Below are 21,264 nucleotides of genomic sequence, written 5' to 3' on the forward strand. Positions count from 1 at the left end.
GCTATCGCATCTAGGAACATCTGAGCCCTATTATTATTACTAGCACTCGTCCTCCAGTCTATATCTAGGAAGTTAAAGTCTCCCATGATCACGCAGTTTCCATTAGTATTTACTTTATTAAAAACACTAAAGAGGGCTCTATCCATATCCAGATCGGATCCCGGCGGTCTCTAGCACACCCCAAGCAGTATTACAGGGGGGCTCTAGTAGTTTTCTTCCCCAATGTGATTTTTGCCCAGATGGACTCTGTCTTATCCAGTCCATCGCTTCTTATTTCTTTACATTCTACCTCATCATTGATATACAATGCTACTCCACCACCTTTGCCTTTATTTCTGTCTTTCCTAAACAGCACAGACCCTTCAATACCCGTACTCCAGTCATGACGACTATTCCACCATGTTTCTGTTATCCCTACAGGTTTCACTTCCTGTACCAGTAACTCTAGTTCCTCCATTTTGTTACCTGGGCTCCTCGCATTGGTGTACAAACATCTTAATTTTTGCTGTTTGGCCTCGCTCACATTCTGTACCCGATTAGGCACAGACATTCTACAGCCAGTATCACCTATTGGACTGGTATCCACACTGCCCTTCCTCCTTATGTCCATTCTCCTACCCACGGCTGTATCCTTTCTTACTTTGTTTTCTTCCCTCTCAATGTTAAAATTCGGCGTGGAGATTACCTGGACATCTCCCAACCATCTCCCCCAAATTCCTAGTTTAAAGCTCTCTTAATCAGTTGTGTCAGCCTCCATCCTAGACGTCTATATCCTTCCCTACTCAGATGAAGTCCATCCCGAGAGAACTGTCCTCTGTCCAGGAATGCCTCCCAGTGGCCATATATCCCAAAGCCCTCCTTCTAGCACCACTGCCTAAGCAGTGTTGTTCATCATAACCTTGTCACACTTTTGTTGCCCTTCTCTAGGAACAGGCAGAATCCCACTGAAGATCACCTGAGCCTCGATTTCCTAAAGCGTCTTTCCCAACCTGGCATAGTCTCCCTTGATATGTTCCAGCGAGAATCTACCGGTATCATTTGTTCCCACATGAAGGACGATCAGTGGATTCTTTCCTGCTCCCTTTAGGATCCTCTTCAACCTCAGGTCCACATCCCGTACCTTAGCACCTTGAAGACAGCACACCCTTCTATTCTCTGGATCAGCTCTGGTTACAGGCCTTTCCATTCTTCTCAGTAAGGAGTCCCCGATCACATAGACCTGCCTTTTCCTGGTGACGATGCGATTCTCCAGTCTATCCCCTGTTCCCTCTGGCTGCAAGTTCTTTCCATTCCTATTCTCCCTTGTAATGCTCTTCAAGCCATCCTGTATCCTCCTGGGACTCATATTTGGTATAGTCTCCATTGACTCTTCCCCTTTTTATATAGGACTAGCAGCTCTTCTCTTCTTCCTTGCCCTTCCACCTTCAGTGACCACCTGCTAAGCCCCTTCTTCATTTTCCAACTCTGCAAACCTGTTCTTGAGCTCTATTTCTTCTTCACTAGCCCGTCTTTTCCTCTGCCTGGTTCTCTTAGTCACATTCTTCCACTGTCCATTTTCTTCACCCAGCAGTCTCCCCTCAGAGTTCTTCGGTCCTGCTTCCATCTGCAAGTCTGAGCTTTTCCCTTCAACCGCCTCATGTCTTTGCTCCATAATCCGCTTGAACCCCGTTCTAAACTCAACCAGACTTTCCACCTGCACCTCCAATCCTTGGATCTTTTCTTCCATCAGCTCAATCAGACGGCATTTCATGCAGAAAAAACTCTTTCCAGGTCCCCCCTCCAGGATCATGGACATACCGCAGCTTCCACATCCAGTCATCTTCATAGTGTCTTCCACTACTTGGGTTACTTCCACTGCTGCCTCTGTGTCTGTCATCGCCTTCCCACCTAAATCCTGTTAATCTGGGAAACACAAACCACACACAAACCCCACCACCCGCAGCAAACAAACCCCCAACAAGCACCGCAACATGAACTCCCCTTTCAAACTCCCAGTCAAACTCCCCTGTTTACAGCTCTGTTTGCTGGCTCCTGGGCTGCTGGAGCTGTCTGCTTGCTCATGTCCATTCCAATGTGTTCTTCAAGATGTGTTGCTTTATGTCCATTCCAATGCAGCTGCGTGCTCGCCCCAAGCACCATCACCGGAAAGATTTCCCCTCAATGGTATCGGTCGGGTCGGTTCTGGTGGCCCCTGGAGTCGTGCCCTCATGCCGTGGTATATAGGGCCCTGCTGACCCACCGCCCCCTCAGTTCCTTCTTGCCAGCTAACTCCGACAGAGGAGCAGCAGAGGGGAGGGGGTTGGTATGGACATGAGCAACACATCTCGAAGAACAACAGTTACAGAAGGTCAGGAACTGTTTTTTCTTCGAGCGCTTGCTCAGGTCCATTCCAATGTAGCTGATGCCCAAGCAGTTCCACAGCGGGAGGGTTCGGAGTTCGCTGATTGTAGCACCACTCAGCCAAAGCCTGCATCATCTCTAGCTTGCTGGGTGATGGCATGTGACTTGAACGTGTGGATGGACAACCATGTCGCCACTCTACAGATGTCGTGAATTGGAACCCGCGCCATGAATGCCACCGCTGATGCTTGAGCCCTTGTAGAGGAGCTGGGACCTTCACCAGGTCATGTCAAGTACGGATACAGGATGTGATCCACGATTCTTGAAATTCTCTGGACTGAGACTGGGCAGCCTTTAAATCTGTCTGCAATGGCTACTAAAAGCTGAGCGGATTTCTGAAAGGGTTGAATTCTTTTTATGTAAATCTCCCCCACTGCAACTTGAGACCATTACTCCTTGTTCTGTCATCTGCTACCACTGAGAACAGCCTAGATCCATCCTCTTTGGAACCCCCTTGCAGGTAGTTGAAAGCAGCTATCAAATCCCCCCTCATTCTTCTCTTACGCAGACTAAACATCCCCAGTTCCCTCAGCCTCTCCTCATAAGTCATGTGTTCCAGTCCCCTAATCATTTTTGTTGCCCTCCGCTGGACTCTTTCCAATTTTTCCACATCCTTCTTGTATTGTGGGGCCCAAAACTGGACACAGTACTCCAGATGAGGCCTCACCAATGTCGAATAGAGGGGAACGATCACGCTATGATGCAGTTGGATTCCCCACTGATCCAGTGGCAGACCACTCTGGCACTATTAGGGCCCTGGGTCAGGACCCGGTGGAGTTGGGTGGGCCTGGTCCCTCTACCCCGACACTACCTCCCCTTTGGTGGCAGCCCCTGGATTTGGCCACTAGGCCATGCTGCCCTGCACTCAAGGGCTCCTATATTGACTCTGGCCACTAGGACATGCAGCGCTACACTTGGGGGTCAATATATTGACTCTGGCCAGTAGGCCACACTGCCCTGTGCTTGTGGGCGGCCATATTGTCTTGGGCCATTAGGCCACATAGCCAAAACCCAAGAGCCGCCGCTTTGACTCTGGCCACTGGGCAACACTGTTGTGGGGCCCAGAACAGTCCAGTAGACTGTAACCATGGTGTCAGCACAACCATGACCCACCTCGAAGGGGAATGGGGTGTGCATACACCACCCCACTGGAGAATTGCAAATTTAGTATCTACATTTAAGAGAAGGAAAAAAAGTGAGCTGGGAAACTACAGGCCTGTTAGATTTGACCTCAGCTGTATGCAAAGTCTTGGAACAAATTTTGAAAGAAAGTTAAGGACATAGAGGTAAATGGTAACTGGGATAAACTACAACATGGTTTTACAATAGATAGATCATGTCAGACCAGCCTGGCCTCTTTCTTTAAGAAGATAACTGATTTTGTAGACAAAGGAAAACATTTGATGCAGTTCCACATGGGAAATCACTAGTGAAATTGAAGAAGATGGGGTGGTTTGTTATTGTAGGGTTGCTGAGGATGTGCACTGTGCTGTGTGCACTGGTTTGTTATTGTAGGGCTGCTGCTGCTGAGGCCCAGGCTGCGTATGCGCCTTTGTTATCACTGAGTTGGTCATGAGCACTGGAAGGTGCATGCTGATTTGTTATTGTAGGGTTGATCATATATGAACAAGTTAAAAATATTTTTAAATGGTGAAAAATAATCCCTCACCAGCATGTGGTGCAGAGCCTGCCTGCTCCTGGGGAGCAGCGTTTGGCTAACGCAGGGATGGAATTAGCTTGTTTTAATTGGCAAAGCTCGAGTGCGTTTACTCGGAAAGGAAAGTGATGCCACTGTTGTTTTTTTAATTTGCTTGCTGGGAAAACACGTCTGGAGGAGTGAGGCCCTCTGCAGAGTCTGGGAACGATGTAAATACACAAGTTGTGTGCGCACCCAGATTCCAGCCTTGTGGGCCTCCTAGGAACTCCTGTGTTAAACGTCTGTGAGCTTTCTAGGTCTCCATGGGAGGGGCAGTGCGGGAGGAGGGTCAAAGGCTTGCAGAGATGCACTGTAGGAGAGAGGTTGCTCAGAACCAGACACAGACTTAACCAGGGGTGAAAGTGAGCTGGTAGGGGCTGGTACCGCGTACCGGCAAGAACCCACCCGGCCCGGCCCCAGCCCCCAGTAAAGCGTTGCCGTGGCAGCACTTGGATGTGACTGTGCTCTCTGCACATCGGCGGGGCCACTGACGTGGGGGGTGGGGGGCAGCAACGTTAAAGAGCTGCTACAGCAAAGGACCCTGCAGCACTTTAACGTCCCTGCCCCTTTTGCCCCCCCGGCCGCCGAAGGGCTGGGTGGGGGGCAAAGGAGCTGCTGCCCTGGGGCCAGTGATTTAAAAGGGCCTGGGGCTCCAGACGCCACGGCTGCAGTAGCGGAAGCGGTGTCCGGAGCCCCGGGCCCTTTAAATCAACACGGGAGCCCCGGGTGGCGCGGGCCAGGCGGCCTGGAAGCGGGGCCGGAGCCGCCCCGGCCCTGTACCGGTAAGTGGCCTCAGTTACTTTCACCCCGGACTTAACTCATTGTGGGCAAGTGAAGCCAGATCTCCAGCAAAGGTAATGAGCGAGATGCAGAAGTCACTGGGTGAGGTTCTTTGAAAAATCCATGGCTCTGTGAAGTAGCAGGGGAGGGATCACTAAAGCTACTCTAATTCAAGCCATTGAGATATCCCTTGTCATGTTCTTCTGAACCAGACGTGAGCGGGGCACAGAGCATGCTTACACTCAGCTGTGTTCATCCTTAGATCCCTTAACGCTCCGCCAGGGAGGGCCAAGGTTAGCTCACCTAAAGTATGGCGCACACAGTGCCGCCTAGTGGCTGAAGAATGTGATACAGTTTAGCATCCCATCACATCTCCCCCTTTAAGTTCTACATTCCTACCAGTTACAGTATTTACACTGTCGCGCTGTCTTTGATGTTCAGTACGGATCAGTCTGTTCAGTGTCTCTGAATCGTACTGGTTTCTAATTACACAACCCGAATGCATAACGACTTGGTCATCTGGCTGTCCATTAGCTGCAGTGACTGGCTATGTTGGAATCCTTGAGTCCTCGTCTACTTGTTCTGCATCTGCCAGCTGCAGAGTTTGCTCTGTTGATTGTTCTTTGAGGAACAAACTGTAGATGTTGATGGTTTCTGTTGAACTCTACACTGTTAGCTCGATCACGTACGATCTGGGTGCTGAATTCTTTTTCTTCACAACAGCTATTCCGTGGTGGGCAGGAGGGGCTGGGAGTGAGGGGGAGGTGCTGATTGGTGTGGCCACTGGTCGGCAGGAGGCGCTGGAGGGAAGGGGGAGATGGCTGTCAGTGGGTGCTAAGCACCTACCATTTTCCCCCATAGGTACTCCAGCCCACACAGCTATCTATAAAATTAATCCAGTCCACACAGCTATCTCTAAAAATTCTCACATGCCCATATGCTTGCCAGGCACTCCTTGTTCATACAATTTTTCTGCTTCCGTAAGTGTGCAAGAGCAAAATGCACTAATTTCCACTCAGAGCCCTGTTGTTAAAACAACATACCACCGAGGCCACAGGTGCTTGCATCTGCACTGACCAGGGTGGGTTTGTTCACATCATAGTTCTTGAGAACTGGCGCTGTTGAAATAATTTCTTTTCCCTTTTTGAAGGCAATTTCTTGGTTTGGCCCCATAGCCAAGATGTCTTGAACTTGAACAGTTCGTTCAGTGATTTTGTCACTGAAGAAAGGTCTTATAGATATTGACCAAGGTAATGTACCATCCCCAATATACGTCTCAGTTTTGGTACATTGATTGGTACATTCAATTCTAGAATTGCTTGTACTTTCTCAGGACTAGGACTGATTCCATCTTTCTTTATTGTTTGTTCCAAAAACTCCTTTGGGTTCGGTGGAAGATGGATTTTTCCTTCTTAGCTTCAGTCCAGAGTGCCTGATAAGGCATAGGACTTTATTGAGGGTTTTGGTGTGTCTTCCATGGAAGTTCCACTTATCAGAGTGTTATGGATTCTCTCATTGCTTCAACAGGTGAGTGTTCAGTTAGTAGTGACCTAAGTTCTGGGTTTATTTGTTTTTATGGCATTTCACAAGAGAAGTGAGTCCAATCCTGGGTTTGCAAATGCAGTCTCATGTCTTGGAAGTGTAGTTGTTGTTGATGGGAAGTTTTGAGGTGTTAGCCTTATGAGGTGCTCTCTTCCCCTGCAAACACCTCACAAACCAAATGTGGACACAGCCTCATGGCACAGACCTCTACCTCTGGGTCTGTCCATTGCAACAAGTTTCCAGGTTTTAATGTCTATCTTGCATGCTTTGAGGTTGGCCTTCAAGGCGTCTTTGTATATGAGGATGGATTGATCCTTAGAGCAGTTCCTGTCTCAGCTGGCTGGAGAGCGCTGGTTTCGGTGTATGGGAAACCTCCATGCGCACCTTGTGTCCAACCCAGCGAAGCTGAGCCCTGATGAGCATTCTCTTGTGGGCAGGGATTTGGCACCTCTCGGTGACCTCTGTGCCGGGATCCTGTCCTGCCACTTGATGTTGCAGATGGATCTTAGGCAGCATAGGTGGAAGCTCTTCAGCTGTTTAATGTGGTGTTCGTAGAACGTCCATGTGTTGCCCCATGGAGGAGTGAGGTGAGTACAAGAGAGTGGTAGGTTTTTTATCTTGGTTCTGAGGCAGACTCCACGTTCCCTTTGGAGTTCATGGGTGAGCCTGGCAAATGTCAAGCTGGCCTTTGCCAGGTGCTGAGTGATCTCATCATCCAACATGGTACCCGGGCAGCAGAATTTCCTGATTGAGTTGAGGGGTGTGTTGTCGGTTGTGACAATGGGATCATGGTGCGGGTGGTCTGATGCTGGCTGGTGCATGACCTCTGTCTTTGTCAGGCTGAGTGTGAAACTGAAGCATTTTGAGGCATAGGAAGAATGGTCCACAATAAGCTGAATGTCCTCGAGTGTGTGTGTAGGGAGAGCACAGGTGTCAGCAAACAGGAGATCTCTTAGTAGCTGTTCAGTTACCTTGGTGCAGGCCCTGAGTTGCTGTAGATTGACTAGACCCCTCATCCAATATAAACCAGAAGTCTACGTCTCTGTCAAAGTCCTGGAATGTGACCAAGAGCATGGCTGAAAAGACAGTGGCAAAGAGGGCTGGAGCCATTACACATCCTTGTTTGGTGCCATTGGTCAGTGGTTCTCAATCAAGGGTACGCAGAGATCTTCCAGGGGGTACATCAAAATCTAGATATTTGCCTAGTTATACAACAGGCTACATAGAAAGCACTAGTGAAGTCATAGAATATCAGGGTTGGAAGGGACCTCAGGAGGTCATCTAGTCCAACCCCCTGCTCAAAGCAGGACCAATCCCCAATTTTTGGCCCAGATCCCTAAATGGCCCCCTCAAGGATTGAATTCACAACCCTGGGTTTAGCAGGCCAATGCTCAAACCACTAAGCTATCTCCCCCCACAGTACAAACTAAAATTTCATGCAGACAATGACTTGTTTATATTGCTCTATATACACTGAAATGTAAGTACAATATTTATATTCTAATTGATTTATTTTATAATTACTAGCAAGTAGTTTAAGTGAGGTGAAACTTGGGGGTACACAAGACACATCAGACCTCTGAAAGGGGTACAGTAGTCTGGGAAGGTTGAGAGCCATTGCCGTTGGTGACAGGGAAGGCTTCTGATGAGTCTCCATAACCCTGCCCATTATGCCATCATGAAGTGAGCAGATGACAGCAATCCTCTTCTCTGGGCAGCCAAAATTATGGAGGAGTTTCCACAGGCCCTTGTGATTCACTGTGCCGAAGGCCTTGGTCAGGCCAGCAAACACCATGTACAGGTCCTTGTTCTGTTCACCAGCCTTCTCTGCAAAACTCATGTCCATGGTGCCATGGCCAGGACAAAAGCCACACTGTGACTCTGGATACACCGAGTCCACTAAGTGAGAGATGAGCTTGCTGAGGACTACAAGGATCTTCCCCACTATAGACAGTTGTGCAATTCCACGATGGTTCTCACTGCAAGGTATGCTTCCCTTCCTCTTGTATAGATGGACTATGAAGGCATCTTTATACTCCTGGGGCACAGTGTCCTGTTCCTATATAGACTTGAAAAAGTTGGTGAGTTTTCTGACCAGGTGAACACCTCCACATTTGTACACATTAAGTGGAATGCAACCAGGAGTGGAGACTTGCCCCTGAACAGCTGCTTGATGGCCTTAGTAACTTTGTCTAAAGAAAGGTCCACAGCTAGCCCCTCCAGGACAGGACACTGCGGGCTTGAGTCAATGGCTCCATTGGACATAGTGGATTGACAGTTCAGGAGACTATCAGAGTGCTCTGCCCAGCTTTTGACTGTGAGGAGCCAGTTACCATCTGCTGTGAGGACAGGATATCAGAATATCATCCATGGAAACGACAACTCCATTTGCATTAGTTAGCAATTCTGCCATTGTTTTTTGGAAAATTTCAGGTGCACTGGCAATTCCAAAAGCAAAATCAAAGCAAAATCTCCCAAAGGGTCTGATAAATGTAGTCAGTTTAGCACTTTCTGTGGCTAACGGAATTTGCCAGAATCCACTCAAGGCATCCAGCTTGGAGAATACTGTAGCTCCTTTCATTTTGGGGAGGAAGTCAGCCAGTGGTGGAAGGGTAGATTTTTGTCTCACAGCTAATTCATTAAGACTGTTAAGATCCATACAGATTTGTATTTTTCTATTTTTCTTTATTTCTGGTACTATTGGGGCACACCATGCAGTTGGCTTGATTATGCCAAGCCGCTCCATTCTCTTTAACTCAGTTTCCACTTTATGAAGTAATGGGCTAGGAATCCTGCACGGTGTAGGTACACTGTATGGTTCAGCATTGGCTCTTAAGGTCATTGCACTGGATCTTCTTTCAGAAGTCCAATATCACCAAATATTCCATGGGGCCAGGCTCGTGGTCTCAGCCGCTGCCACAGCCAGGGGTGCTGGAACCGTTTTTATAGTGGGGGTGCTGAGAGACTTGAAACCAAACTGTTAATGATGGAAACCATTTCAAGCAAGGGGGTGCGGCAGCAAAGCATGAAAACCAAACTAACAGCAGTAGAGCCCAGCACCATGCCTCCTGTCCCACCAGCGGCCTGGCCATCGTCCTGCACCCGCTGGGCTTCCCTCTGGGAGCTGAGGGGTAGAGGCCTGATGCCCTCCCAGGGCTGGGGTCCTCTGAGCTGGGCTTCTCCCTGGTAAGCATCTCCTCCAAACCTGGCATCAGTCACAGGTGTGCAGGGCGGGGCTGCCCGATCCCATGGCTGCTCTTTAACCCCTTCCTACCTGCTGTGGGGTTTGTGCATCCTGGCCCTTGGGGTCAGAGGAGGAAGGCGGTATCTGTGTGTCCCCAGAGCAGGCCGCAGCCGTGCGAGCTGGTGCATGTTGTTAGCGCAGCTGGGCGCTAGGCGGGGACGAGCCGGCTCCCCCCCAGGGCCGTTTCCATGCTTTGCCGTCTCCCGAGGCAGGGACAGAGGCACTGGGATTCAGGGGCTGCACATCCTGCTGGGGCTCGGGTGGCAACTCTCTCTCTCTCCCCCGCCTCAGTGAACCTGGTGGATTTTTGTGGCCTGACCATCAGAGACGACGGGCTGATTATCAATTCGCACAGGGACTCCCGGCGCTACTACTTCGTGGCCACGGGGACAGACTGCTCCCTCACCATGCAGGCCGCGTCGCCCAAAGACAAAGTCCAGTTTCAGTTCCGATTCTTCTTGGTGTACAGCTTGCTGCGCCTGGCCCCCAGCGGCAGGCCCCCACCCACTGCCACCGGAGCGCCTCTGCCCCCAGAGACCAGCCGGCCCAGCCAAAGGGGGCCTGGACAGACCTCGTCTGGTGGAGACTGGGAGCTTCAGGATCCCTGCAATGCTGGATCGTATGTGCAGTTCTATGATGGCAGAGGTCGTGCTGCCGAGCCCCTGGGGGTCCCGCTGTGTGGGAAGAGCATCCCCAGGCCCATCCTGTCCACCGGGAACTACCTGACCCTCCGCTTGGTGACACGGGGGCAGCAGCCCCGGGTGGATTTCGTCGGCGATTTTACATCCTTCCGACTGGGTGAGGTGCAACACGTGCAGGGGCACGAGCCAAAGGACCTTGCCAGACAAGCACAGTGTCCAGCCCAAAGATCAGCTGCCCAGCCCCCGCCGCCTGCCTGGAGACCAATGCCAGCTGTGCCCTGGGGCCCGGTCACCAGCCGTCACGGGGCCAGGGCACATGTGGCAAAGGGCTTCAGTGGAGGAAATAAACTGAGTATTTGTGCCGCCTGCTGAATCCCCGCCAGGCTGTACAGGAGTCTTGTCCTGGGGTGGCTGGATCAGGTGCAGGCCGGGGAGCAGAGGCAGGGCTGGCCCATGAACGCCCAGGGGGTGCAGATTCCAAAGGCCACCTGATTGGCGGGGTGGGGGGTGAATCAGGAGTGACATGGGCTTGGCCGCAAGCGCGTGTGATGGCGATGAACACCCATCAGGGCACGGGGAAAACGCACCTGTTTGCCAGGGACTCCACAGTTGCCTGGAACACAGAATGACGTGTGCCTAGGCCCCCCACGCACAGCTGCACATATATTCCTGGACACACGCTGTCTGCACACACCCCTATACACACACACACACACGGCTGCACACAGACACACGCATACCGCGTCTCACACAAGGCTGCACAAATGCTTCCACACACACAGGCCTGCGTGCACGCACCCAGAGTCTCACACAAGGCTGCACATGAACAGCTGCACACACGCTCCTGTACACACACCCTTGCGCACGTGGGCGTGTGCACACCCACCCCCATCTCACACAAGGTTGCACATGTCCTCTCACATGCAACCTCACGCTCTCTCGCTCTCTCTGTCACACCCACCCCCACCCCCACTGAGGCCAGTGTAGTTCAGGTCTTCAGGTTGTGCCGACTGTCTCGGGCTCTGAGACCCAGGGTTTCTAGCCCTGCAAAGAGCCCTTTAGTCAGGGTGAACTCATGGCCCTGCTGAGATGAGTGACGCCCCGCCCCTGATGCCAGTGAGCAGGGCGTTGGTGGCGCGATAGCCTGGCTCCGCTCTCAGTGGTCACTGCCAGGCCCCAGAGCCAGTGGTTCCAAGAGAAACCAAAGGCCATTCTCCCTGGTCAGACACCCCCGCTGCTCTGATGCCGCCCCCCTGACAGGAGAGGCCATCTCCCCTCCAGAGCAGTAGGTGCTGCCATGTCCTTTAGCCTCTTGGCATGCTCGCCCTGCTGTCTCACCTGTGGCTAGTGGGGTGTTAAGGTCCTGCTTGCAGTGCCCCAGGCAGGGCCCCAGCTTGCAGAGAGCCTGGGTCTGAAACTCTGCGGCATGGCTAAGGTTGCCAGTTTTTGACTGGAACACCCTGTTGGAAAGGGACCCTGGCAGCTCCGGTCAGCACCACTGACCAGGCTGCTAAAAGTCCAGTTGGTGGCGCAGTGGGGCTAAGGCAGGCTCCAGGCCTGACCTGGCTCTGCGCAGCTCTTGGAAGCAGTCCTCATGTCCAGCTCCTAGGCACAGGGGCAGCCAGGGGGCTCCACGCACTGCCCCTGCCCCGAGTGCCAACTCTGCAACTCCCATTGGCCAGTGGGAGCTGTGGGGGAGGTGCCGGCAGGCACAGACAGCGCACGGAGTGCCCTGGCCCCTCTGCCTAGGAGCCAGACATGCCGACTGCTTCCGAGAGCTGCCTGAGGTAAGTGTTGCCCAGCCAGATCCCCACTCCCAAACTTCCTCCCATGCCCCACCCCCCTCCCCCACCTCAGAATCCCCTCCTGCACTCAAACGCCTTCCCAGAGCCCACACCCCAAGCTCTTGCCCCAGCCCTGAGCCACCTCCTGCACCCTAAACACCTCATCCCCGGGAGCCTGGCAGCTTGGTCACGTTTCCCTCTCTGCCATTGAGTCACGTACCCATGCCAGTGCATGCTCCCAGCTGCTCCCAGCCACGCTGTCAGTGCTGGCCATCTCCATTTCAGGCTTCATGGAGTGCAGCGAGGAGCCGTACTTCCAGTGCCGGAACAGCAAGTGCATCCCCAGGAGCCTGGTGTGTGACCGGATGGGCATCGATAACTGCGGGGACGGCTCGGACCAGGCGGCCCACCCCCCTGCCAAGTGCAGAGGTCAGTGCGGGTGGGGAGAACCCAGGGCAAGGGCGGGGGAGAGGGAGTGCCCCCGAGAGCAGTAATGGACAAGAGGGCTGGAAAATATGGGCCCGATCCTGCCTGGTGCAGTTGGGAGCGCGGGGGAGCATTCTGGATGGGAGGACGGGGGAGCAAACGGACGGGGAGGTGGGGGGCTCTGAGGCCTTTAGTGAGGCAGCTGCCAGGGAAGGGCTGCTGGGGTGGGAGGGGGCAGCAGGAGCTCAGGGCTGCTCCCCTCCAAGGGTTTTCCTGGCCTGGGGGCTCTTTGCTGGGCTGACGCCTGCACTGGCAGCTGGTGCAATTACACCCTCTTCCTCTCCCCCATGCAGGCCACCTCCCCACATCAGCATCTCTCCAGCTGGTGAGCAGCCCTGCAGCCAGCGTCACCCCCTGCATGGCGGCTTGTGCCGGGGCAGAGAAGAGCCACCCCTTGGCCCCAGACACTGCGCCCCTGGACAAGCCTGCAGCAGGTACCTAAGTCCAAGTGCAAAGTCCCGGGCCTGGCCCAGAAATGTGCTCAGCATCTGGCATTGTTAATGGATTTCTCCGCGTGCCCTGGGGGCAGGGCTGGGCTGTTCCCCATGGTACAGACGGGGACTGGGGCAGGGCCAGGGTCTGGGACCCGCCCACTCGCAGGCGGTGGGTGCTCTGCTCTGTCCCCTCCTCCCTCCACCCCATGCGAGCAGGGGAAGAGGCTGAGCAGGGGCGGGACCTCGGGGTGGGGAGAGGCCAAGTGGGGGCAGGGCAGAGCACCCCCTATTTATTTTCAGTGGGTGCTTGAGCCCCTGCGACATGCCCCGGGGGGAGCCTGAACCGGCGGGCAGCCAGGGCCCTTTCTGCCCAATCTGAGCTTGCTCCTGGGAGGTCAAAGCCCAGGATGCCCCCAGCACTTTGCAGAAGGGTTGACTGATGTGTGCGCATGTGTGTGTGTGCAACGAGAGCTCTGTGTGTGTCATGCCAGACACGTGATGATGTGTGTGTAATGGCAGGTGTGTGTCCATATGCAATGACGTGTGTATATAATGACAGATATGGGCTCGTGTGCAACGACAGCTGGATGTATAATGACAAACATGATGGCACGTGTGGAATGAAAGGCCTGTGTGCAGGTTTGTGTAATGACGTGTATGTGTCTATGTGCCATGACACGTGCATATGCGTGTAATGGCAGGTAGTTGCATGTTTACATGTGTGCATATGCCCTAGCAGCTGTGTATGTCCCTGTGCAATGACAGACGTGTGTGCATGGTGACAGGTGTATGCAATGACGGGGGTGTGTGCGTGTGTAATGACCGGTATGTCCATGTGTGCAATGGGTGTACTGACAGGTGTGTGCCATGACGTGCAAAGTGTGTAACGACAGGTGGGTGTATGATGTGTGCATGCATGGACACGTGCAATGGCAGGTGGCTGCGTGTGCGATGACAGGCATGTTTACGTGTGTGTTCCTCCTCCCCCCGCTCTGAGCTCAGGCTCGAGGAGTAGCGGCTCGGCAGGCGAGTGGGAGATCAGCTGCTGTCTCACACTGACCCTCGCCGAGGCTCTGGGCCCTGCAACAGGCACCTGTGTTGTTCCTCTCCCAACGTGCCCCCTACAGCGACCCTCCAAGGGCCAACGCCTGGCCGTGTGATGCAGCATTGCCAGCTGTCCCCTGCGGCCCGCATCCACCCTGTCCCTGGTGTCTCGTGCCCCCATGCACAGTGCAGCTGGCTTAGCACCACATGGCAGAAGGAGCAGGCTGGCAGCAACTCAGGCCCTGTGGCCCCATGGCTGGGGCACTGAGGGCACGGGAGCCCCCTGGGCTCTGCCCACCCTGTGGCAGGACAGGCTCGCCAGAGTTGTCTGCTTTTGGCTCCAGCACGTCGAGGGCGTTTGGGGGCAGAGACGGCCACAGAGCAGTGCTGGGGAGGAGAAGGGAGGCACCTGGCACTCACTGCCCCCAGCCCTTTTCCTTCCTCTCCAGGTGAGAGGAGTTCGGGCTCCCTGCTGCCCCTCTACATCCTCCTGGGGCTGGGCGTGGGCTCAGCCCTCCTGCTCTGGTGCTGCTGGTCCCCTGGCTGGTTTGTCTGGAGACTTGGGGCCTGCCGGTTCCTGCCTGGCTGCAACTCCGTGTGGGCCTCATGCCAGCTCTGCCCCCGCAGCTGTGCCCACAGGAACCAGGGCTGTTCCGGCAAAGTGACGCCGCAGCACAGCGACGACCTGCCCCTCTGATGCCAGCCGTGCCATCTTTGCCTGGGGGCGGGCACTGGGCCTCCCCCCGGCCGGAGGAGCAGGGATCCGACCTCTCCTGCCCGTGCCCTCTGCTGGCTTGGTGGGGTGGGTGGGGGGAGATGAGAGGGGATGGGGCAGCTCCCCCTACCCCCCCTGCCCACTCCCATAGGCACGGGCCAGGCCCCATGTGCCTTCCCCCAGAGGCGGCAGCCTCCAAAACACAAGGGCCCAGAGGGCTGCTCGGGGGCCCGGGAGCTGCCCCAGTGAGCGCTGCGGGTGGTGGAAGGAGCGACGGAGTCACTGGCCTGGGTGGGGCTTGGCCCCCGGCCTCTGAGCACGGCGCGGCTGGGGGCAGGCCGCGTGCCCCCCAGATCGGCCTGTGAGTGTTGTTGTGAAGCCTGCCGCACCAAACGCACTGTCCCACCCTGTGGGGTGCAGCTGGCGGAGGATGTGAGCCCAGCGCTAATAAAACAAGCCCACCCTTTGCTTGGGAGCTGTGTGCGCCCAGCCCTGAGCTGGCCCTGCAGGCGGGGAGGGCTGGGCGGCATCACTAGGACGGCCCGTGTTGCTGGGGTCATGCTATTGCAAGAGCTTTGGGGGTGACCAGGCCTGGCCATTTCCTGGGGTGCTGCACCCACCTTGTCACAAGCAGACGCTTTGGGGCACCTTGTTTTCCAGGTGCCCGGTCTGTGCTGGGGGCCAGATTTGGCAGCAGCTCCAAGCCTGCGAACTCCTCTGCAGCCCCAGGAGCTGCCGGCATTCGGCCCCACTGGAAACCAGGCCCAGGAGAGCCGACACCAATGGCCACTGCTGCCCCCTGCATGACCCGGCTGAGGCTGGGAAGCCAGGCACCGGGCTGGTTCAGCACGGCTTATTTAGGAACAGTGACCAACCCCCATCTTCTGCTAAAGGGGCCCTGGGGCTTTCCCCCAGCTCCTGCACAAACAGCACCGGCTCCATCCGGCTGCAGCTGGGCTCCCCAAAGGAGGCTCTGGGACGGGGGCAAGCAGGGCTGGCAGGTCCAGCAGGGGCCAGGGCCCTAGCCCAAACACCCCAAGGGAAACGCTGCTCCCCAGCCAGTGGAAGAGGAGCGTGGCCTTCGCCTGGCTCCCATCACACTCCCCCATGAAGCCCCACCAGGTGCTGGCTCGGCTTAATGGGCCCATAGGACTGGTGGGGCCCTGCCAGACTCTGCATCCAGCCCCCTGCCTGCCCCCTCACTGGCAGCTGTTTGGTGACTCGTTAACAAAGAGGGACCCATGGGACAACTGCTAACACCCCCTGTATTGAGTCCTGGCCCGGCTGGCAGGCGCCCGAAGCAGACACACGGGGCGAGGTGCAGCTCACCCTCCGACAGACAGCTCAGGCGTTACTTGTCGTTTAATAAGAATCCAGTGAAACAGCACGAGCCGGACGTGGTCTGGGGTTGGGTGCGTTAGGACGCCATCTGAATGGCAGGAACACAAGCAGCCCGGCTCCCTGCCGGTCTCTGGGGTGGCAGCCGCCCCGGAGAGAAGGGCAACGCAGGGCAGTGGCAGCGGGACCTGTGCCGTGTGCTGGCACCTTGCTCCAGGGCGGGACGTCACTCAAGGCAGAGAGGTGACATTGGCTGGGCTCTGTTAGAACCGGTGCCCTTGGAGCTCCCGGTTCTGCTCAGGGAGCTGGTGGTGGGCTGGGGCAAAGGGCTGTTTGCAGTGGGCTGATCTGCCCAGCCTGCCGCTGCCTAGGCCGAGTTGTCTCTGTCCCACTATGTGGTGCTGGGCAAGCTCCAGCCAGTGCAGTCGGGGGCGCGATTTGCAGGGCTCGGCGCTGGGTGAGTGCTCAGTTCTGGACCTGGCAGAGCCGGCAAGAGCAGTGAGCGAAGATTGTCCTGTGAGCAGACGGCTCCAGAGCAGGGAACGCCCCCTGCCAGGCACGGCAGGGCAGGGAATGGGTGGGCAGCTTTCAAGGGTCTGCCCAATGGTTGTTGGGTGAATAGGGGCAGCCCAGACCCCAGAGGGTCCTGCTGCTAGTAAGGCACTTGCGTCTGTCCGCCCGTCTGACTGGGGAGGAATGATCTTTGGGGGGGGTCCCAATCCAGCCCTGAGGGCTGGTCTGCGTTGCTGCCCATAGGGACACGTAACAGCCTCTGCTCCTGGGATGCTCCTGCCGCCACCACTGGTCTCTCTGTGGGGCCCTGGAGTGAGCCATGGGGCTGCCGTCATGCCTGGGCCCCCAGCTGTGCATGCGGGATGCTGGCCAGGGTACCCTGCAGCATGAGCTGTTGTCGCTCCCGGGGCCTGCCCCTCCAGGAGCCTGCCCCTGCCCTCCTGCTCTGCGGGCATGACCCTCCGGGTGAGGGTCTAGGGAGACAGCTCAGCTAGTGGCTTGGGGCAGCCGTGGTGCGGGTGCTGGAGTGTGGCTGAGGCAATGGGGACGGCCAGTGTAAACAGACCAGATCCTGGTGGGAACCCCTGCCCTGGCCTGCTGGCTCCTGTAGTGCTGGCCCATGGAATGGAGGGGGTGGGGGTGACCAGGCTGGGAGCCCCCTGCCTGCCCCCTCACTGCTCCCGGAGAGAGGGGGCAGGCTCTCCTGTCGATTCCCCCCGAGCGGGGTGAGGCATGCCACCTGCAAAGTGGGCTGTGACTTCGATCCCACTCTCCTAACTCTGGAAGGATGAATGTGGATCCCATCTCTCCCCAGAGGAGAAAAGATGCCCCGTCTCCCCAGACCCCCATCCCTCAGCGGGCATGGGGCACAGCAGAGCCAGCTGGCACCCTCCGTCCCGCCCAGCTCAGGGGCACATGCTCCGAGTGCTGAAGCTGGAAGGCAGAGGGGTGGGCTCCCCATCCCGTGGGGCCCTTGCTGGGCAGGACGTGGAGGGGCTGGCGCTGGGTTGGGCTCCCGGCTGTCTATGGCCACGGGCCCATGGCGGTTGGGTCAAATCCACCGTCTCCTCAGGTGCGAAGGGTCCGCGTTCCCGTGGGGCTGGCGGGAGGCGGGGCTGCCCCCTGCTGCCACGCGCCAATCACACAAACAAACCCTTCCCCCACTCGCTTGGGGTAGCAGCGAAGCTCCATTTTCCTCTGGGTTTCTTTACAAAAATGAATCATCGTAATAATAAGCAGCCGAGGTCCCCCAATCGGCCTGCGGACGGGGCCGGCGGCGGACGGGGCCGGTGGCAGCCAGCCTATGAGGGGCACTCCTGCATGTTAACTCCCGCCTCCGAGTGATGCTGCAAGTCAATGGGCTGCCGCGGCGGCTGGCCCGGCTGCTCGTGGCTCAGCACCAGGTTTTTAATGCACCCTGTGATTCCGGAGCGGAACTTGCCGGCGGTCAGGGCTCGGATGGCAGGAGCGCCTCCTGGGGACGAGAGGAGAAACAGTCAGCTCCCAAAGACACTGCCGGGGGCAGCCCCAGGCTGTCCCGAGCGCTCCAATGGCCACAGCCGGGACTGGATCACTCCACATGGCCCACTGCTCTTCATGGCCTGTCAGAGAGCAGGCTGGACGGACTGAGTCAGACCCAGCACGGCAGCTCTTACGTCCTGTTCACATGGAGCGGTGGGGAAACCGAGGCATGGAGCGAGCTAAGGACACACACAGGGCGAGGGGCAGAGCTGGGGATGGAACCCCCTCCCCTTCCCTGCTCTAATCACTAGACCCTTCTCTCCCTTCTTGGGAGGGGGGTTTATGGGAATTCCCCAAGTGACCACGATCCTCTCAGCGCATCCCAAACCCGTGAGTGTGCAGAATCGCACCATGTGACACACCTGGGCTCCGCTGGCCCCATCCCGCCATGGGAAGTGCCCGGCCTGGCAGCCCTCTCACTCCTTCTTCTGTTCCAGAAGCGGTGGTGCTGGTTCAGACAGGGCTCCTGGGCACTAGGTCCCTGGGCAGGAGGGCCCAGCTAGCGGGCAGGGGCAGGGGAGAGCCCCAGTTCCTCCCCTCCCCCTCCCCAAGTACACCCAGGTCTCCCAAGTCCCACACAGCCCGTCCGCTCGTGCCCTGCAGGTCCCCAGGGCGCCAGCCCAGCCTCACCTATGTACACACTGCCTTGGGTGTTCACCATGACGTTGCTGCCTGGTGACTCCCCGCTCACCAGCTCCTCGCCATCCACCTGAATGGAGCCCCGCCTGCCTTCCCTGCAGGACACAGAGACAGGTGTGAGCCAGGCTCGTCCAGGGCCAGCCCCCATCCCAGCCGGGAGTGAGGGGGCAGGATGATCGACCATGGGGGAGCTGCGCCCACTGACACCAGTGACTCCCCTGCCACCCCACTGGGCTCCCCGGCTCCAGGCTGCAGCCTGGCTCAGCCCCTCTGCAGGGGGAGCCCGGGACTAAGGACCCTTTCAGAATAGCTAGAGGGCTGCCTTGCAGTGGGATGGCTCCCTCCCCTTCCCTTCCCAGGGGGATGTCTGGCTGTAGGACGGTGCTGAGCGAAGCCCTGGGGCCCCTCACCGAACGGCCGTCACTCTGTGCCACTCTCCATCATTGACTGGGTCCTCAGAGACGATGTTGGCTTCGCCGCTGCCCAGCTGGTAACTGCAGGGAGAACAGCTGGTATTAGCACCCACTGCCAGGGGGCAGCGTCCGCATAAACCAGTGCTCGGGGGGACGAGGGGGGGGAGGCGGGGAAACAACAGCATCCACCCATTACCCAGCACTAGCCGGGGGGGGGGGGGCAAGCAGTGTCTGCATCGCCCAGTGCTCTGGGGCAGTGGGGTCTGGGGGAGACCGGGGAAGGGTGGTTCTGGGACCCTGGGGGTGAGGCTCGGGAGGGGGGGTCTAGGGTCTCAGAGACGGGAGAGTGGATCTGACATGAAAGAAGTGGGGAGAGAAGGTGGGTCTGGGATCCTGGGCAGGGGGAATGTGGATCCAGGCTGCAGGTAGGTCCAGGGTCCCAGGTGTAGGGGGAAGGTGGGTCTGGGGTTCCAGGGAGAGGTGGATCTGGGGTCCTGGGTCAGGGGGAAGGTGGGTCGGGGTCCTGGGGGCAGGTGGGTCCGGGGTCCTAGGAACAGTGGGAAGGTGGATCTGGGATGCTGGGGGGAGGTGGACCTGGGGGCAGGGAGAAGGTGGGCCCAGGGCAGGTGGATCTGGGGTCCCAAGGCAGGAGCTCTGGGGTTTCTAGCTTGTGCTCTGGACATGCTCCCTGGCTGGCAGAAGGGGTGCGTCAAGGGACACATGGCCATTTGCTCCTCGGCTGGCACCAGGCCATGCTCACCTGAACACCAGGTGTCCATCTCTCAGGCCGAGGCTGATGAAGTCTTTGGCTTTGCCGTTCTGCCCTTGTTCCTGCCAGAGAGAGGCATTATGAGATTGCTGTCTCCTGTCTGACTGGGACCCTGCTCAGGAGCCAGCCCGGGAGCCATGGGCCCTGCCTGCCATCCAGGAACGGGTCCAGCTGGGCCCAGGGCATGAGCCAGCCAGCGCTGTGGGGCCCATGAAGCAGGCAACAAGCGGCGCACGCTCACCTGCAGAGCTTCTTGGCAACACTGGGCTGGATGCTCCGACTGACCCCGTACAATGGGGAACGCCTGCATGGGCAGCCAGCTGCACTGCCCGCGGGGCGTGGGAAATCCCACCCCTGCGCGGCTGCGGACAAGTGGGGGACATGGCTGTCGGGGGCCGAGTTGCAGGGAGTGATAGCTAATCGGGGCTCCCCGGGTGTCCCTGGCCGGGGTGCATGCTGGTGCTCGTGCAAACTTGCGCCCCTGCAGCAAGCACAGCCTGGTGATCCCGGAGGCCGTAAGCCACACTGCTGCTCCCCATCTGGTGTCAGGCCCAGCGCCCGAGGCCACTGCAGTAAATACCTCGTTAGTAGCATGTGGCTTGAGGGCAGGCTGCCCCGTCACCTGGAGGAGAAACGTGCCACAGGGCAGTGAAATGTCCATTGCCAGCAAAGCAGCATGCACCAGGGAGGTGATGGGGAGCCTGGCAGCCATGGCATGGCTCAGGGAGTAGTACCCTTGGGCGACGCCAGCCCGGCGTGGCATGGAATGAGCAGTTGAGCATGGCAGATTAGTACGGGCCTGGCTCTCTGGCCTGAGACAGGAGGCACAGGCCGGCTTCATGCATGTGCAGGCAGATCAGACAGTGTGGGTGGATAGGATGTGAGTCCAGAGTGGAGCCGGGTTCCAGCCCATGCCATAGCTGGGGAGGGAGCAGCCCAGCATGCTGGCTGGCGCACTATGCCCACGTCCTGATCACACTCAGCAGCCAATCCCCCAACTGACAGCAGGGGGCACTGCTGGTCAGACCCGCCTGGCACCCAACAGATTCCCTGTGCCCTGCTCCTCCTCTGCCCCAGGCCGAGCTGCAGAAACAAGGCCCCTCTCCCTCCTCTCCAGAGGGCAGCCAGGAAGCTGGCTACTCTGCATGCTCTGCCCTTCCTGAGGGCCCATGCACCTGGCCCTGCCCTTCATCCTGGCTCCCCACAGCCCACAAGCCCCTGAGGGGCTCACTGTGCTCCCAAGTGCTGAGGGAGAAGCTGGTACCCTCCAGTGCCCTCTCAGCCATCTGGGATGCCCTGGCCCTC

The 21,264-nt window shown here is 57.1% G+C and overlaps 2 protein-coding genes across 4 annotated transcripts in view; one reads left to right on the forward strand and one right to left on the reverse strand.

The window, feature by feature from the left end:
- The window catches only part of LDLRAD2 (low density lipoprotein receptor class A domain containing 2), a 29,188-nt gene extending 13,970 nt beyond the window's left edge, over positions 1–15,218 (forward strand). Inside the window, exons 2-5 of one of the 3 annotated variants that reach the window (XM_073316737.1) lie at positions 9,954–10,460; positions 12,373–12,516; positions 12,867–13,007; positions 14,481–15,218. In XM_073316737.1, the coding sequence (XP_073172838.1) occupies positions 9,954–10,460; positions 12,373–12,516; positions 12,867–13,007; positions 14,481–14,716 (1,028 nt within the window). In that variant the 3' untranslated portion in view covers positions 14,717–15,218. Of the gene's footprint in view, positions 1–9,850; positions 10,461–12,372; positions 12,517–12,866; positions 13,008–14,480 lie in introns of those variants that run through there. The other 2 variants (XM_073316736.1, XM_073316738.1) reach the window with 2 other exon arrangements.
- An 892-nt stretch (positions 15,219–16,110) lies between these two features.
- The window catches only part of HSPG2 (heparan sulfate proteoglycan 2), a 194,685-nt gene continuing 189,531 nt past the window's right edge, over positions 16,111–21,264 (reverse strand). The window contains 4 exon segments of the mRNA XM_073316403.1: positions 16,111–18,091; positions 18,769–18,872; positions 19,188–19,271; positions 19,951–20,021. Coding sequence (XP_073172504.1) covers positions 17,919–18,091; positions 18,769–18,872; positions 19,188–19,271; positions 19,951–20,021 — 432 coding nt within the window. The 3' untranslated portion in view covers positions 16,111–17,918.

The sequence above is a fragment of the Lepidochelys kempii genome, chromosome 18 (genome assembly GCF_965140265.1).
Source record: "Lepidochelys kempii isolate rLepKem1 chromosome 18, rLepKem1.hap2, whole genome shotgun sequence".
Lineage (NCBI taxonomy): Eukaryota > Metazoa > Chordata > Testudines > Cheloniidae > Lepidochelys > Lepidochelys kempii.